We start from the raw sequence: 17580 nt of genomic DNA, 5'->3' as shown, positions 1-17580 counted from the left end.
ATAGTTGTTAATTTACATAAATAGATAAATACCCATGATATTCACTAACATGAAATAAAGGTTAGAAAGTGAATGATGATCATGAAAAATAGCGTCCCCCTCAATATTTCTTTTGAAAACGTTTTTATGCCCCCCCACAAACACTGAAATGGAATATCCGCACCTGACTGCACCTTCCTCCATCAAAAGAGTGACGGTGACAGCGGAGTCCTGCAGGTACATCATCAGTCTGTAAATAATCAGTGCACTAACAGGTTTGATGACAAAGCCTACACACAGATGCAATAAAAATTGTATTTACCTCCCTCTCTCAATCACACATACAGACAAACAAAGCACTCCATGTCTGCAATCGGAGTAATTAAGTGTGTCAATGGGCATCAGACAGGAAGATAATGACACACACGGACCGGCACTAGAGCAGGTCAAACAGCTTGTGATTGTGTGGAAGGTGTCTGGTCACTCTTGTACTGCATCACATCAATGGGTTCACGGGTAGCTTTTTTTATCTGTTAAAGCAATGTGCTCATTGGATTTTATGCAAAATGGAAATGCAAATTGAGCTGTATGAGTTGTGACAAACCTCTCAACTGAGGGCTGCATGGGGAAGCCAGGGTAACACACTGAAAATGCTGAAAGATTGTTACATATACAAAACCATCTTTGCCACCATCTTGCACTCTATCCTTGTTTGCATGGAGTGAAAGCACATATAAATACTTGCACAGGGGTGTACTTGCAAAGCCTTTATTGTCACACCAGCTGGACCATTTTGTAGACACCGGATCTGACTGTATATGGACAAAACAAAAAAAATACTGATTTGCCCATAATTGTGTTAAAGTATATTTGTAAGCTACTGTTTCTAACTTAATAGTAGCAGAATAGAATCCATCAATACCAACTGCCCCCTGCTGAAGGTCAAATGCCTGTGAAATTCAGGAGTGATTTTGATATCTGTGCATTATGCAAAGCCTATCGCCCTATCGACGAACAGTAAAACAGGAACCAACAGCAGTGGTGTGTGTCCTGCTTGTGCTGTGTTGACTTTGACCTCAAGGTTTGTTCACATTTCATCTTGTTAGGCACAGAAAGAAAAAAGCTCTGAAAAGACATTGAGTTGGACAAGCTAAAAAGTCTTTTAGTTATTTATTCATCTATTGCAGAGATGATCTTTTTGTGTGAAAGGTTGTAATAAAGGATCTTTTTTATACATTTGTACGAAACGTAATGCTCTTTAAAATGTAGAGTGATGAACGGTATTACTATTAGACTTTTCAGCTACATTTTATAGGACATTTTTCATTTATACTCTGGCATTAAAGGGAAATAAATGACAAAAACTATCTGTATTGGCAGTGGGCCACTGGCTAGATCATTATTCTTAACATCTGTATCAGTATCAGCCAAGTAACATTTCACAACACCCAAATGTTGAAAACTTATAGTAGTGGCTAATTTTATCATACCATAAAGGAAAAAAGCAAATAGAATCAAGAGTCATTTTTGTACTGGATGGAAGTTTGACTGCAGGCCACTGATATCTTACTTGCATCGCCAGATGACACACAGTTCGTGTGTTACTGGCTGAGACATTAGCAAGCTGGATTTTTTCAATTTGCACAGTGCCATCCACGAAGGTGTAATTGGAAAATGATTCTGATATGCGCTGCGCAGATGCAAATTGACCTTGAAGGTGGGAATGTAAATGACACAGCTTAAACTTTCTCTCACTCTAGATTTCTGGATGTTAGAAAGAATAAAACACCACTGGAATGCATTTTCGACAGCAAAACAATTTCACCACTTCTGATCTACCCCGCCAGAGACCAAAAGAGCAAGAGAGTCCTCGGCGTCCTCACAAAAAGAGCTGCGAAAGTGCTAATCTGGCGAATTTGCTCCCCACAGAGATGAACCACTCTGCAACGACAACTTCTTCTTTGTGGCTCTGGGTGCTTGTGGGATAAGCTGCCCTAATTTCAGTGATTTCTGTCAATGCCTGTGCTGTACGTTTTTAAGGGATGACAAAGCAACAGAGCGCAACTTAAACGCTGCACAGAAGCACATACATCTTTAAGGGCAGCCTCATGTGATAAAACAGTAAAACCCTGTTCACCGGGAAGCCCACGAATCTCGAAACTAAAATAGCCTTCTTCAATACTTAACCTCTTTTTGCAGCACAACATTAATTTCCAACTTTTGGAACATTTTGTCGGGAATAAGCGTGGAGGCCAAAATGTAGAATTTACCAAATGAATACTGTTTAAAACACTGTTTTATTTTTGCTTCGCCATTCTCAGTGGTAGGTATATGAAGTCTCTAAAGTTAAAAATAAATTCCAGGCAGATGCTGTTGCCCCAATGCAAGTCTCATTCTGGAATTTGTAGAATGAAGCCGTATCTTATAGCAACCATGAGCCAATGGTATCAAAGCAAGCCGGGGGAAACCATGGCAATGGGGTTTCAATCAGAGGCAACGGCCAGCAGCGGTGGTGCTGCACTTGAAATGATTAGAGCGGATGTCAGTTTGACAACAGGGGGGCTCCCATTTCTTTGTTTTGATCCAAAAAATTATTTTGTCACCCGCTACAAATGTCGGGACTGCATCATCTACATTGGCACCAGTTAAACACATGCACGCAGATTTACCCATGAAGCACTTTCCAAACACGGGTAGAAACTTCCTTTGCGATCCAAAAGACAAATGATTGAAATGGTGTAGTTAAAAATGTAATCCTACACCTCACATCCATGCCATCCTGGTCAAACCACTTTAACCCAATTATTAATAATAATATTTCAAGGAAAGGTGATATTCACAATTATTTTTGGAGGTGAAACTCTATAATTCACTCTGGATTTTCTACAGTCTAAGCTATGAATATAAATGTGCAACACTTTTTGGTGTGAACACTAAGTAAAAGAAGAAATCCTATTTCCAACACTAGAAAGTTTGCTTTTATTCGCTCACTTCATTGCTCTCCTTATCAGTCTGATCTCCTTGTCAGACACTTGTACCGTTGAATGGTCACTCAAATACACACACATGCACACACTGCTTCAGAAGATGTATACTGTGCTCTTTCATGTGTTGTTAGGAATGTCGTACAGTACCTGTAGGGAATCCAGTCGGAAGAGTGCTTGGAGCTCATTCTGTATCAGCCGCTGCTGCCTTACTGCGAGGCTGAAGGCCTGCAACAGCACCAGCGCAAGTGGCTATGGGGTCTGAAGACGGCGATCACAACCACAGAGCCCACATTGCCTGTTCATCCTCTGCACACAGCCCTGTAATCCCAGCCCGCTTGTTTCTCTTTGTATGTCCTCTAACTGTGGAACAGCAGATGACTAACAATCCAGTCAGACAGCCAAACTCTTCTGCAGTTTTGCAAACTGGGCACATGCAAAAGCCGTATTCTTCTCTTCCATGTGTATGCTTCCAGTCAATGCCTCTCCTCTTCCCTTCTCCCATCCGCCGCCTCTTCTCCTTCTCTGCGCTGGCTCTCTTCCCTCGCTCTCACTCTGTAGGCTCTGTCTGAATCTCCCTCCGATTCGTTCCCTTTAAATCCCCCCTCCCCTTCCTCAGACTCCGTCCAAATCTCGCTCTCTGCCTCTTTGCCCAATCTATCTCCCGTTATCTCTCATGCAGCATCACCTGCAGCAGCAGTGAGAGCAAAGCCTTGAGGAAAGAAAGAAGGAAAGGTGATAGAGAATGCCCTCTGCCTTGCCTCTTTGTGGTTCCTTCAGTGCTATTTCTGCACAGTGCCACCCGCTCATTCTGCCGCTACCTTTCACAAACACACACCCTTTCTTTCTGCACTCCTCATCTTTCTTGCACACTGTGCATGCTGCATGGAGCATGTAAAGCAGGGACTCAGATGTGTTTTGTGCACCATAATTTATTTATTCTCTCAGAAGAAGCATTAGCATATGTGTGTGCAGAGAAGTGCTAACAGCCTTTAATTCAACACTTCTCTACAGACAGACAAAGGCACTCTGTGATAGTGCCACAGCTCTGAACCTCTCTCACACACATCTGCTTCCGCCCTCCTTCTGCCACCCCTCACTGTCACCGCACAAACACACATCACTCCCTGTGCTCTCCATCTATAGACAGATAAACCAAGTGACTTCCTTGTAACGAATCTGGTTTACAAGGAGTCAATTCATGTCATGGCTATCAACAAGCAAATATCTTTGTTTTAAGTATGTGATCTTCTACATATGTAGATGTGCACAATGACCTGCGGCAAGTCCTGAAAATGTATTTGTTAACGGTTACAGATGAAAGTCTCATGTTCATTTGCTACTGTAACAGATCCTCATGAAGCAAAATGTAACATGGATTGAGGACATCTGGAGAGCTACTCTATTCTGAGTTTCATGCATTCAAGTCTGGAAACACACACCCACACTCAAAAATAACAGCTGAGACATTTATAATGTATCGAAGCTGATTCTCCCAAGGTCATGTGCTTATCAGAATAGACACACATTCACACAGTAAAGCTGTAATGCAACACTAAGCAAGCGCATGGTGTTGTTTCAGCACAGTCAAACAGTGGACCCGCTATCGAGGGCAATCAAGCGTCTTCCCTCAATAATTTATTGCACACCGAAAAACAAACGTCACTGATGGAGTCACTAAGTAGCAGTAACTGTCAAATCAAAAGGCGTTAAAAGCCAAGTCAGACAAGTGTATTAGGTATGTATTTTATATTCAAGATAAATATGTTTAACCACCATATAATTTGCTGGCATCATGAGCTGAACTTTTTGGTAATCAACGAACTTTAGACTTTTTAAAAAAAATGTAAATGAAAACTGAATGCAATGATTTGCAAATCTCATAAACAAATATTTCATTCCTCCAAAATGTATAGATAGATAGATAGATAGATAGATAGATAGATAGATAGATAGATAGATAGATAGATAGATAGAGACTTTTTTGAGACGTATTGCTGCCTTCAAAGTCAAAGCAAGCTGATATAAATATCTACTGTTTCCCATTAAGAATAAGATATTGGTTTATGAGGTTTGAAAATCATTACATTCTGGTTTTTATTTATGTTTTACACAGCGTCCCGTCTTTTCTTTTTTGGGGGGGTGTACACCTTATGTGGCGTTTTATTGAAAGGAGAAAAAAAAAAGGTTTTCAAAGGCTTTTAGTAAATCAATTTTAAATGGCTTCGCCTAGATACTAATAGCCTTGTTAATTAAATTGACAATTAGACTGAAATGAAAATGGTCAAACAGTTGCCAATAATTACAACTGGTAAGCAGCTCTCCCCAGAAATACAGTCAGAGCTTGATTTCATTCTACCAAACCCAACTGCAAACTGCTTTAACACAAGCACAATAAAACATTGATTGCATTCTCTAATTCTATGGCCTTTCAAAATGTCATGCTATAAATGAGCAGCACTTCAACCGTAAATAAAGTGTTGAAAAGAAAAAAAATAAACTTAAAAACAAATCAGCAAAAACAGAAACAAATTGATTTCCTAGATTTTTGCTCCCACCAGGACAAAAGCAACCTGTGACTTTTAATTAAACTGGAGGACTGAGGTGCTCTAAGGAAGCTTGAGAAAAACTTATCTATTTACACTCAAGTGGAATTCTCATAAAGTGGTCGATTTTCAATCAATTTGCTTTCATATAAACGACATGCTTTTTAGCTGTGATGCAGGGAGCTTTACTGAAAGCTTGGTGTAGCCAAACCTGAGTGTTTTCCTCTTTTGTCTTTCCACAAATATGATATCCCTCTGGCATAATGTCCCAGTCAGCTTTTAAGCCTGTTCCATTTTCTCCCTACATATGAGGTTGCTGCCATTCTGTCATTCTGTTTATAAATCGTAAAATGAAGACCTCCATTAAAGATAATCAAAAAAGAATTTCTGGCTTGTTTCTCAATGTTCTGGACTCGTACACATTGACTGAAACAGCACAGAAATCTCTTGTATCAAGAAAATCAACGAAAAATCAAGAAAAAACGTCAAGTAAGTAAATTGTCAGACAAGACTGTTTGATAAACAAGGGAGGAGTAAAGTTTGAATAAAAAAATGTCTCAGAGAGGCAGGGAGAGTGCTGCAGGTACATTTGTTGGTGCTTTTATCAGTTTTTATTCAGTGTTCGGAAATAGTAAAGACAGCCGTCTTAGTGTTCTGCTCAATATTGTGGAAAGTACCAAGAGTCTGTTTTATGAGGCCTACTGTTCCGATTCAATGAGAAAGATGGACGAGTCAGAGTGAGGTAGAAATCCGGAAACTTCAAATGACAGAACAGTGTAAAGGTACGCATGCAATGAATGAGGGACACATCTATATAAGATCTACTCTTTAAACTTGTTTTTATGCATTGTTACCCCAACACTGAAATGGGATACCGGTTCATGTAATCCTACTCCAATCTGACTGCCTTATGTGGGGAGAAGAAAGAACATGATTTTTCATAAAGATCATTAAAGGTGGTAATCCTTTTTGGTTGTGGTGGTGACAAAAATGCCGATGACTATCAAAAGAAGTTGCTGTAATATCATAATTTGGTTGTGTATCAATGTTTGTGACAAAAGGAGCAGAAGGAACTAGCCCCTCTGCTGAAGAACAGGTGTAAGAACAGCACCCTTCTAAATATTTGATGCTGCAGTGAGGACTTTGAAGTTTGGTCGTGAGGGAGACAGAGAGCGAGAGTGGGTGGGAGGATGACTTTCTTCCCTTCTTTTATTCTTCCTTCCTTCCTTCTTTTTGTTCCTGTGGCCCTACAACCATTGCTGAATTAAACAACAAATGATAAGATCCTCTTGACAAATTCGATTTTTCCAATCCAGAATTTGGACAGAGTTTTCCCGCAGGCATTTTACTGTTGGTAACAGGAGGCCAGCAATATCAGTAATTATAATAATTGTCCTGGCACAGAAGGCATACTGATGTGAAAATGGATATCTGGATTGTGTCTGCCTGTCTCAGTCAGAGTGACTGAACCACAGCTGCAGAGCACACTGCCTTAATAATATAGCAGCCTGATCAGCAATGCAGGACAAGTGGCAACTGATGAGTGACTTTTCCCTTTGTGGGGGTTAGTGCTGAAGATGTGTATATTTTTCTTTCATTTTGGATCAACCAAAAACCATGATTCATAAGCACCAGATGCTGTAAGTAACTTGCATAACTGACTGAACTCACAGCAATTTTTCTGTCGTGGCACAGTTTGTACCTACAGTTGTAGCTCTCAGAGAAATAAAAGGTTATTCCATCCATGTTGTATACCTGCTTAATCAAATACAGGGTTGCAAGGGGGGGGGGGTGCTATCCCAGGTACCATTGGGCAATAGGTGCAACTATGCAGAGTAGAGTTACCACTTTACAGTCACACATCAATTTAACAGGCATGTTTTTGGACAGTGGGAGGAAAACGGATTGGCACACAGTTTCGCACCAAAATTGCAGTTGTAGCAACAGTTGTTTTATTTATCTATCTATCATGTATCTTAACAGAAGAGACATTTTTTTTTTTTTTTTTTTTTTTTTTTAAATCAGTGTTGGGGTAAACCTGTGCACCTTTCACAGTTGTAGTCACAATGAGAGTGATTCCTGCACACCATGTAGTTACAAACATCATGCCCAGCATACTAACAGGAATGAAGAGTTCATATCTGGCTTCCATTGTTTATACCTTATATGGCATCATTAAAAAAAAAATCTGAACTGCCTGAATGCACCAATAACAAAAAGCACTCTGCCCTCCAAATTCAGTCAGGAGAAAGAATTTTTGTGGCGCATTCAGCCCGAAAATAAGGAATTAGAAGGAGGCAATTAGGACACAGCTAAAGAGTGCGTCACTGACTGGATCCATATTATGTCACATCACTCACGGGAGCTGCAGCACCTCAGAGTGACTGGACCAGAGCCAAGGGATCGCGTTAGCAACGTGTTAGTGCAAGCTAAAAGAGTCATACCTGCATCAGGATTGAGAGGAAGGATGGTGTTTAATAATGCCCACCTGTTAAATTATTCATACACAACACACAGCTGAGCAACCCAGGAACGAAATGGCTGCAACGGATATCAGATGGTGCATCTTGTGTATAAGTGAAAGTTGAAGAGAATAAAAATGGTTTTGGAAACCAAAACCTGCTTTAATGCTTACTACGTTATCATTCTGCTTCCATAATACGCCTTTCTTCAATGTATAAAAATGTCCAAAATATACCTTTATATTCAGCTCAAACTGTGGACACAGTTTCTTCTGATACTCTCAGTGAGAGTGTATAGAGATATATAGTGACCTATATTCTGAATGGGCAAGCATTTTCTTGTTTATGGAAATCAGGAAAATGCACCTGCCTTTAATCAGAGTTCAGATTGCAGAAACATCTGCATAGTGCATATTTTGTTGGATAATAGCAAACCTGCACATCTGAAAAATAAAATATATGAAAACTTAAGAGTAAAAAAAAACAACAATCATGAACGTTCTCAGACGGGGAACTTCCAGTGCAAGACGCTGGTTCCCTTTAAAAGTTCGAAAATGATTAAAAAAAGCGGTTATCGCATCACCAAACATGGTGGTAGAGATGGAACAGTCAAATTTGACTTAGTTCAACATATTTTCCACTGAGGTATCGAAAATCAAATAACAGAGCAGGAAATGGTCAGTTTAAGGAAACTACTGCATCTACACCTGAAGGTCCAACTCAGCAGAAACCTACTGAGGAAACATTTTCAAATATTTGGAAAAAACACCAGAAAAGGCAGGCACGCTATTGTACCCGCTTATCACTATGGAAAGTAGCCAGAAACACAGGCATTTAAAAAGCTTGATAAGATGGCAAATTCAAGCCACCGCAGACAGTCTTCGTGAGGAAGCTTAGTCAACATCAGATAACATTCAAATAACAAATTTGCTGTTTAATGCAGTACAGGGCAGGCAGGAAAAGCCTATCGAGGCCTGCTATGAATCAGCATCATCAGACCGTCATCCACGGAGGTCCTTCAGAAGGTGATTTCACACATATAATCAAATGTATCAAATTGAGAGCAACAGTGTTTTGCTAAAACCAAAATCGCCATTCTGTGAAGGTTGCTGGAGGCATTTTGTAGAAACAGTGGCATCTTTATTTGACGCAGAGCTGTAAATCTTCCTGAGAGAGGCAACAAAAAAAAGAAACCAGAGTCTATTTGTGTTTGTGACTGTGAGTGAAAATTAAATCTAACAGCTTTAGAAACAGAGAGAGTGCGTGAACTTATACACGAAAAGAGAGGGGAATTAGTACAAGTGTGAGGCATCCCATTCCAATTCATAATTCAGATACATTTTCAGGGACCACTTACATTAAATAGACTGAATAAAGGCCAATATGCACCTGAGAAGTGCTCATGTAAATGTCTGTCATCTGTCATCAAATAACATAGCACAAAGCATATAACTATGCTGAGGAATCAGCAGTGGGTGACTCACGCCCACACACATGCACACATACATGAATACACAGTCACAGTTCTTGTGTCCACATACATCCCTGTATTTCACTGCTCAGTGGCCATCAGAGGGCATGCATAAAACATGATTTGGATTAGAAAATGTCACACTGGATGAAACAGCGTCCCAGTGTCCCAGTGAGGCAACCACATGAACTGCTTAGACTCACCAAAGTTCCTCTCCATCCACCATTCCACAAACCAGCTTTATCTCTGTGTGCGCTTCGCAGGGAAGCGTAAATACTACATAAATACACATATATTTGCACATTCTGGATTCACTTCTGCATATCTTACTATCTTTCTGCTGGTGACAAATGTAAATAAATGGATGCCATGCAGCAGGTCAATCTGAATCACTTCAAAGATGCATTAAATGTTTGAACACTGGTGGAAGATGGATGAAAGCTTTAGATTAATGTAAGCTTAGAGGCGCAGTGGTGCAGCGCTGCTTCTCCATTACAATAAAAAAAAAAAAAACAAGTGCATAACTGTGTTTTCCTGTCAAAAAAAACATCTGATGAAAAAAAGATCTGAAACTCACCAACGGAAGCAGACATTTATTTAAGAGCAGTCTGAGACTGCCTTCCTCTGCCAAGGCTGAATGAAAAAAAAAAAGAAAAGAAAAAACACTGGATACAGACCCAGATCAACAGAAAGTGTTAATTACTTCTAAGTTGAGCCACGCACCACCTCCTGCTTTCTTTTTTTTTTAAATTAAAATCCATCCTTTAAGTAATTCCTCTTCACAAACAGCCACATCAAGCCAACCATATAACCTTCTTAGTGGAGTTAAAAAGATATTTGCCAAACATTACATAACACTGCCTTAGGAACCCTCAGAGGCTGGAATCAATACCTCAGTGTGGCAGCCAAAACAACAACTATATGGCTGTTTATGGCAGGGTTCCCATTTGGAAACCCCTTGTATCCAAGGGCAACAGACAAAGATGACCATCTTCGTATAACAAGAGGCACAAACCCCAAAATGGACTGATGAGTCATCTCCAGCGTCTCCCGTGTGTATAAACAGATGTGTTTAGATTTTTAGGCCGGCAAGTTGTGGCTTAAGCTTCCAGTGTGATTTTCCTTCTCTCTTAAAAATGGCAGTGCTGGGGGTGCACGGGCAGATTTGTTTCCACAGCTAATGAATGCCCCGTTAGGATTTTGCCATGCCATATTAAGCAGATCCTTTCCTCTCAGAGGTTAATGCCTCATCCTTGGTTGAAACAAAGGATAGAACTACATCCCCCACAGATTGACGCACAAACACACCTCACACCCTGCTGACAGAAAGACAGCGGAGAGGCAGAGATGTTAAATGACAGTGCCGTCTCGTGCTGTACAGTGTGACACCTCTATCTATCTTTAGAGTTTTACTTTATATACATGTGACTCACTTTTTCTAAGCCGTCTGTGTTCGTACTTGTCGGTCCTCTTTCAAAATTAGTTCTGGCGGTGCTTCACGCTCACAGCCATCATTTCTAGTTTGGAAACCTCTGATAAAGGACACAAAACAATTCACTGCGGATAAAAACAGGAAGCAGTGAATGAAACTTGATTGTACTTTTGAATGGGACTGCTCTTTAGTCTCCCGGTCCTTAATCTATCTCTCACATTCAAGTGCATTACACCTCCATGCATAATTTTTTTATGAAAAATAAAACTCTCAGAGCTACAGCTACTGTTTCTAATTATGTGTACATAAGGAATGGAGAGAGCGGGAAAGCCAGACAATGCTGCACACGTCTCTTCCAAACTCAGCTTCCTCATGGGGAGGCAGTTGCTGATGTCTTTCCCTCTATGACACTCTGCCCGTTCACTCCCGTGACCATGGCAACAGCCGAGACTAATTATCATTTAAAAGCTCTCTGGTAGGCCATTTAACCATAATATCGACCTCAGGGAAAGGCACACATGCGCAACCTAAAATCCATTACCACCTTGCCAGTTGCCATAGCTATGATTAATTAATATGTTGCTGTGCCTGCAGTGTATCTCACATTGATGCAGCAGTAAGTGGCACAGAGGGTGTGTTTTTTTCTCCTCCCATTGACCAGGAGAGGGCGAGGTTGAGCAGTGAGAAAAATATGTAGTGATGGCTCATGGACACACGGAGGTGCTGCACAATAACACATCCTGCAACAGCCGCTTCACGTTATGAGCGAAGGTGGACGGTTTATAGTTTCTGCAGACACATATTCATTTAAGGCGGAATAATGTGTGAGCAATTAGTTACTGAAGACTGCTCTCTGGTCCCATTTAGTATTCATCAGTGCTGCAATTTCTGCTCCCATTTCCGAAGTTTTTAATTTAAGAGTGCCGCATCAGCGAACACATAAAACACACAAAGATTCGTGCCTTTCAGTCTTTTCAGCAGGAAACATCAACAGAGCATCTTAATGGTAATTACTATGGAAGGCAAAGCAGTCCTTCTCAATTAACCCACAATCACTTTCTCTGCTGTGTGGGGGATAAAAGCCATTTAAAGACTCTCGTCACGTTCTTTATTCGTTTTTCACCTCGTGATTCTGTGCGTGTCTGTGTGCGTCATCAGATCATAACGTGTCCTGGAGGCCTGCCCTGTAGTGGGAACTATCACAAATATGGTGTTGAACACGTTTTTTTTGTGTGTGTGTCTGTCTCTCTGTGACCAGACTGCATCCACCACACACAGTAGCATCACATTCGAGCAAGATACAGTCACAAAATCTCTAGAGGTGGGTAGTTGACATTAGAATGAAGGCTAAGATGGATGACAGCTGTTTTCCAAGCAACAAGCAGCCGACTATGTTGTTTCCATGTCCCTATGACTGAGAGACAGTCTGTTTTTTTTGTGGTCTTCATGTGTATTGGCTTTGGCCCACTCCTCCTTGTTTAAAGTGCAAACATGTAAAACCACAGTACTCATGAAACCATAAACATGGAGTAGTACCGAGTTTTGTTAGATTGCGTGTTTCTGGTGTTCCCTGTGACAAACTGTGACAAAAATAAGACCAGCTTTTGAAGGGATCACACCAGTAAGGATTTTAACATGTCGGTCCTTTTGATCCAGCCATACGTCTGTAAAGTTCTGTGATTGCATTTCACGTTGATGAGGTGCTGTTGGGTTGAAAAAAGTCTGTCCACAGGCAAACAGACAAACATGTTATGAAGTGCTCAAAACTACTTCTGTAATAGTTCCCACAACAGCGTGCGTCTTCACTTTTTGAGAACGCACACACAAACACACATGCCCCATCTATTCTCTAGCCCTGTTACCTTGACCTTAACCACCATAATTGAATGCCGAACCCTAACCTTTGCCCTAAACATCTCCTACTCTGATACTAAGGCCGGCAATATACTTGCTTTTTAATCACTTGTTAACAGAATTGTTCACATAATTGTAATGCAATAAACCTGTTATCGGAGAATTCCACAAGGGGGCACACCAGATGATCCAGGCCAGAAAAAACACCATCCCCTGCACCTTTTCTTCAACATTTTCCTCAGTGCACAGACCTCGTGCCAACTATTATGACAAGCATGTTTGTCACTGTACAGTGGCAAGGAGACATTGTAAAGATGTAGATAATTATGTGAATAATAACTATTTTTACTGCTGCCGACCCTATGCCCCCACATCCAGTTAAATTTGGCTCTAATCTGCCCCTACCAATCACCCACATATTACAGCTAGCGAACGCATAGCGATAATTTATGAGGACACGCACAGACAACGTTCCAAACAAACACAGGATACTCAAGGCAGCCATGATGCATCCATAAAAGCAAGCATATTCCTGGCCTAACTTGAACCTCTAAACCAAATCTTTCTTCTTAATCTTTTTCACAAGTGTCCTGTCCAAGACAAGTAGCAGTTCAGAGCCGTAATGATTACATGTACACATAACACAAAACAAAGGGGCAAAGGCATCAAAACATCACAAAATAAGAAAAAAAAGCATCAGACTTATCAGGTTTTTGCAACAGTGCTCATGAATAAAGGGAGCAATGATCAGTCGTAACACTTACAGCCAGATGTTCCTGCGTCTACAATTTTTAAACTGTCTTTGAATTGATTTATTGTAACCCTTAAAAATCCCTTTTGAACTCATATGGACCACATTTTGGTCCCCATGTTGACAGGAGTCCCTGTAGGTGGATGTCCTTTTAGGTTTCGGGGCCCTTAATAATAGAGGAACCAACATAAATACACACACAAACATAAACACTCCAAAAGACAAACAAGGTGAAAACACTACCCGCTTTGCTATCACAGCTGGTAATCTGTATTGTTGGGCCTTGGCTGTCAGTTTATACAGCGAGGAGGTCATTAAATGCTCAGATGTTAGAGGCAGCAAAGGACAAACTGCTTAAAGAAAAATGTGCCAGAATGCAAACACTCTGCAGAACACACTGTTTGAATGGATGTACATACACTATATTGCCAAAAGGATTCGCTCATCTGACTTTATACGCATTTTAACTGAAGTAACATTCCATTCTTAATCCATAGGGTTTAATATGACGCCGGCCCACCCTTTGCAGCTATAACAGCTTTATCTCTTCTGGGCAAGCTTTCCTCAAGGTTTAGGAGTGTGTTTATGAGAAGTTTTGACCATTCTTCCAGAAGCACATTTGTAAAGGTCAGACACTGATGTTGGACGAGAAGGCCTGGCTCACAGTCTCCGCTCTAATTCATCCCAAAGGTGTTCTATGGGGTTGAGGTCAGGACTCTGTGCAGGCCAGTCAAGTTCTTCCACACCAAACTCGCTCATCCATGTCTTTATGGACCTTGCCTTGATGCACAGCTGGTGCGCGGTCATGTTGGAACAGGAAGGGGCCATCCCCAAACTGTTTCCACAAAGATGGCAACATGAAATTGTCCAAAATCTCTTGGTATGCTGAAAAGCATTCAGAGCCCAGCTCCTGAAAAACAACCCCACATCATAATCCCCCCTCCACCAAACTTTACACTTGGCACAATGCAGTCAGACAAGTACCGTTCCCCTGGCAACCACCAAACCCAGAGTCGTCCATCAGATTGCCAGATGGAGAAGCGTGATTCGTCACTCCAGAGAACGCGTCTCCACTGCTGTAGAGTCCAGTGGCGGCATGCTTTACACCACTGCATCCGACGCATTGCATCGCACTTGGTGATGTATGGCTTGGATGCAGCTGCTCGGCCATGGAAACCCATTCCATGAAGCTCTCTACGCACTGTTTTTGAGCTAATCTGAAGGCCACGTGAAGTTTGGAGCTCTGTAGGGATTGACTCTGCAGAAAGTTGGCGACCTCTGCGCACTATGCGCCTCAGCATCTGCTGACCCTGCTCTGTCATTTTATGTGGCCTCCTACTTTGTCGCTGAGTTCTTGTCGTTCCCAATTGCTTCCACTTTGTTATAATACCACTGACAGTTGACTGTGGAATATTTAGTAGGGAGGAAATTTTACGACTGGACTTGTTGCACAGGTGGCATCTTATCATGGTACCACGCTGGAATTCACTGAGGTCCTGAGAGTGACCCATTCTTTCACAAATGTTTGTAGAAGCAGTCTGCATGCCTAGGTGCTTGAATTTATACACCTGTGGCCACAGAAGTGATCGGAACACCTGAATTTAATTATTTGGATGGGTGAGTGAATACTTTTGGCAATATAGTGTATGTGCTCTTGCTTTTACTCAAGCCCCTTTTTTAACTATTTAAGAGAAAAAAGGACCCACATACTGCACTTGAACTTTCAGGCATATTTGCCTCAAAAGGGGATATCAGGCAAACAATATAAAACATAATGGTCAAAGTGGACACAGCAGGTCTGTGAATATAATTGTCAACACACTGTCCCTGACAGCATCCACGAAACTCCAACAGTCGCTCTCACCACTTTTAACAAATCAAAAAGAAATCCTCCAGCTATCTACTAATCACACTGTGACATGGTTCTGCTCCTATTCAATACTCTAAATAAATAAACAAGACATTATAAATAATCAAGAGCAACAAGACAGAGCCAGTTATGTGATTGACCATTGCTTCAGTCTCACTCAGTGGCGAAGTTAATCTTATACCAGTCTGTTGTGACAGCAAGAGAAAAGTGCATTATAAATTACAGCTTTGTGAGGAAACAGTGCTTTTTTTTAAACCCAGAGCAAAAGCAGAAAGGAAGCAGGACTAAATAGTGTTAGTTCTCAAATACACTGGATCATTTTCTAATTTCAGGTTTTGACCTTGGGCCCGTTAGAATGATTGTATGTCGTGTGGTGTAGGTTTTGTTTTTCCTGTAACACTCAACAAGCTATTGCCAAGCTATTTTTTGTCCTTTTTTTTTGTCTTCACAAGTCGATCTTTCCCTGTTTTTCAAACCCAGTAAAAGAACACTGTGACACTCATTTTCCTCCATGTGATGAATAGGCAGACGGAGATCAGATCAGAACAGTCTGTGGTTACAGTTCGTTCAGTCCATGATTACAATTTATTTCAGTATAGGAGGACATATAAAGTCACACCACTCTTGTCGCTATATGTATAGGCCCAGGATGACCTCAGCTTACTGGAGGCTCAGGCCTAGAACAGTGCATTCAAGACACAGTTGAAATCTAGAGAGAGCAGATAACAGTCAATATTGAATATTGTCATTTTTAAAATAAGTACAAGTCAGTATCAGAATCTCCCAGTTATCTTTAAAAAGCCTCCAATCGATCGGGCTGTCACCTCGTTAACCACCAACTGGTATTGATGGCGCGATAGAAAGCAATGCTTTTAAACATTACTGCGTCCATCACATGACTTCAAGACCAGCATGGGAGAAGCATTGCTTCACTTCTAAGGTATGTTGACTTAATGACACAACAAGACTTTAGTGAAACACTTGAGTCACTCCTTGGTTGAACAGAAATAATAACGTTGGCATCGCTTGGTTCATATTAGGCAGAAACTGAATTTAATTAGGATTAGGACTCAAACATACTCGGTTAGGGTTAGAAGAACATTGTGGTAAGGGCTAAAATATGTTGGTTTTTTTCCAGAGTGCTTTTTACCTTAATGGATGCCTGTAACAAAGAGGACTTTGTTACTTGTCCTGACAGCAGCTTTTGCTCTTGTATATATTGCACAGGCTGTGGGCATGTACCTTACACTTTATTAGCGAGGTTTGCACAGAACAAAATCCATTGTACATTTGCACATACCAGCAATGAAATTTATTACTTTATCTATTGATTTTATTGAGTATTTTATGGCAGTTGTTTGTTGCAACAGAAACGTACGGTTACACCTGAAAGAGAGCGGCGTGTCAATCTGTGACGGTAACGGCAGTAAACTCAGAGGAGTAATTGATCATTAAAAAATATGCACTGTCAAACATCTACGTGCTATTGTGTAAAGGGTAATTGCTGTATTCTACTTATTGTGTGGAAAACTCACCTGTCCAATTCTGTGTCTACTCCCAGGTGCGCAGCCAAAAGGATTCTCCGGGGAAACAAACACGCTCATAAGCTTTCCGGAAGGGACCAAGTGGTTGGATTAGGAGAGGGGGATTTTTCAGTACTGGGGTGCATTTGTATATTAGTTTTAATGGTTTTGTGGGTTTCTTTGGAGGGTGTGAGTAGCATGCAGCATTTTAATGAGAATATAATATATATATATATATATATATATATATATATATATATTATGTGCCTCTACGAATGAAGTTTATTTTATTGAATAGCAAAAAGGACAACACCTGCTAATAGTACAGGCCCAGGTAGACTAGGTATACAAGGTACCAGTTTCAAATCTGTGGGCGTTGCTGATGGTGTGTCTGGGCATGCTGCTTCCATAGTTGTCAAATCAAAAATCTTCAATAAACCACTCATTGGCTGCTACATGATTCCTTGCCTATACATCTTCTGTTACTGCATCATCCAGCAGCTAAATGGTCATTCTAACTATGCCGTTTTTACCATTCATGCCTCTGACGTTATCACAAATTTAACTTTTTTCATGAAACTGACAAAACTGGACAAAACTGAGGTAATTACAGTGCAGAAAGTGCAGTGTTATGCTGAGTATATTCATGGTCCCAACTGAGTTGCCCGTTTCCTGTTCAAACCTGAGCAGAATTCATGCAGCTCTAGA

The 17580-nt window shown here is 40.8% G+C and overlaps 1 protein-coding gene across 3 annotated transcripts in view; it reads right to left on the bottom strand.

The window, feature by feature from the left end:
• Nucleotides 1–17580, bottom strand: part of tub (TUB bipartite transcription factor) — a 55805-nt gene that overhangs the window by 25449 nt on the left and 12776 nt on the right. The window contains exon 1 of one of the 3 annotated variants that reach the window (XM_075460076.1): nucleotides 3114–3549. The exons of the other annotated variants lie outside the window; for them this stretch is intronic. Coding sequence (XP_075316191.1) covers nucleotides 3114–3151 — 38 coding nt within the window. The 5' untranslated portion in view covers nucleotides 3152–3549. Of the gene's footprint in view, nucleotides 1–3113; nucleotides 3550–17580 lie in introns of those variants that run through there. 3 annotated transcript variants of the gene reach the window in all.

Source organism: Odontesthes bonariensis, chromosome 1, assembly GCF_027942865.1.
Source record: "Odontesthes bonariensis isolate fOdoBon6 chromosome 1, fOdoBon6.hap1, whole genome shotgun sequence".
Taxonomy (NCBI): domain Eukaryota; kingdom Metazoa; phylum Chordata; class Actinopteri; order Atheriniformes; family Atherinopsidae; genus Odontesthes; species Odontesthes bonariensis.
The sequence above is the reverse complement of the archived record's forward strand: the minus strand, read 5'-3'. Positions and strand labels throughout refer to the sequence as shown.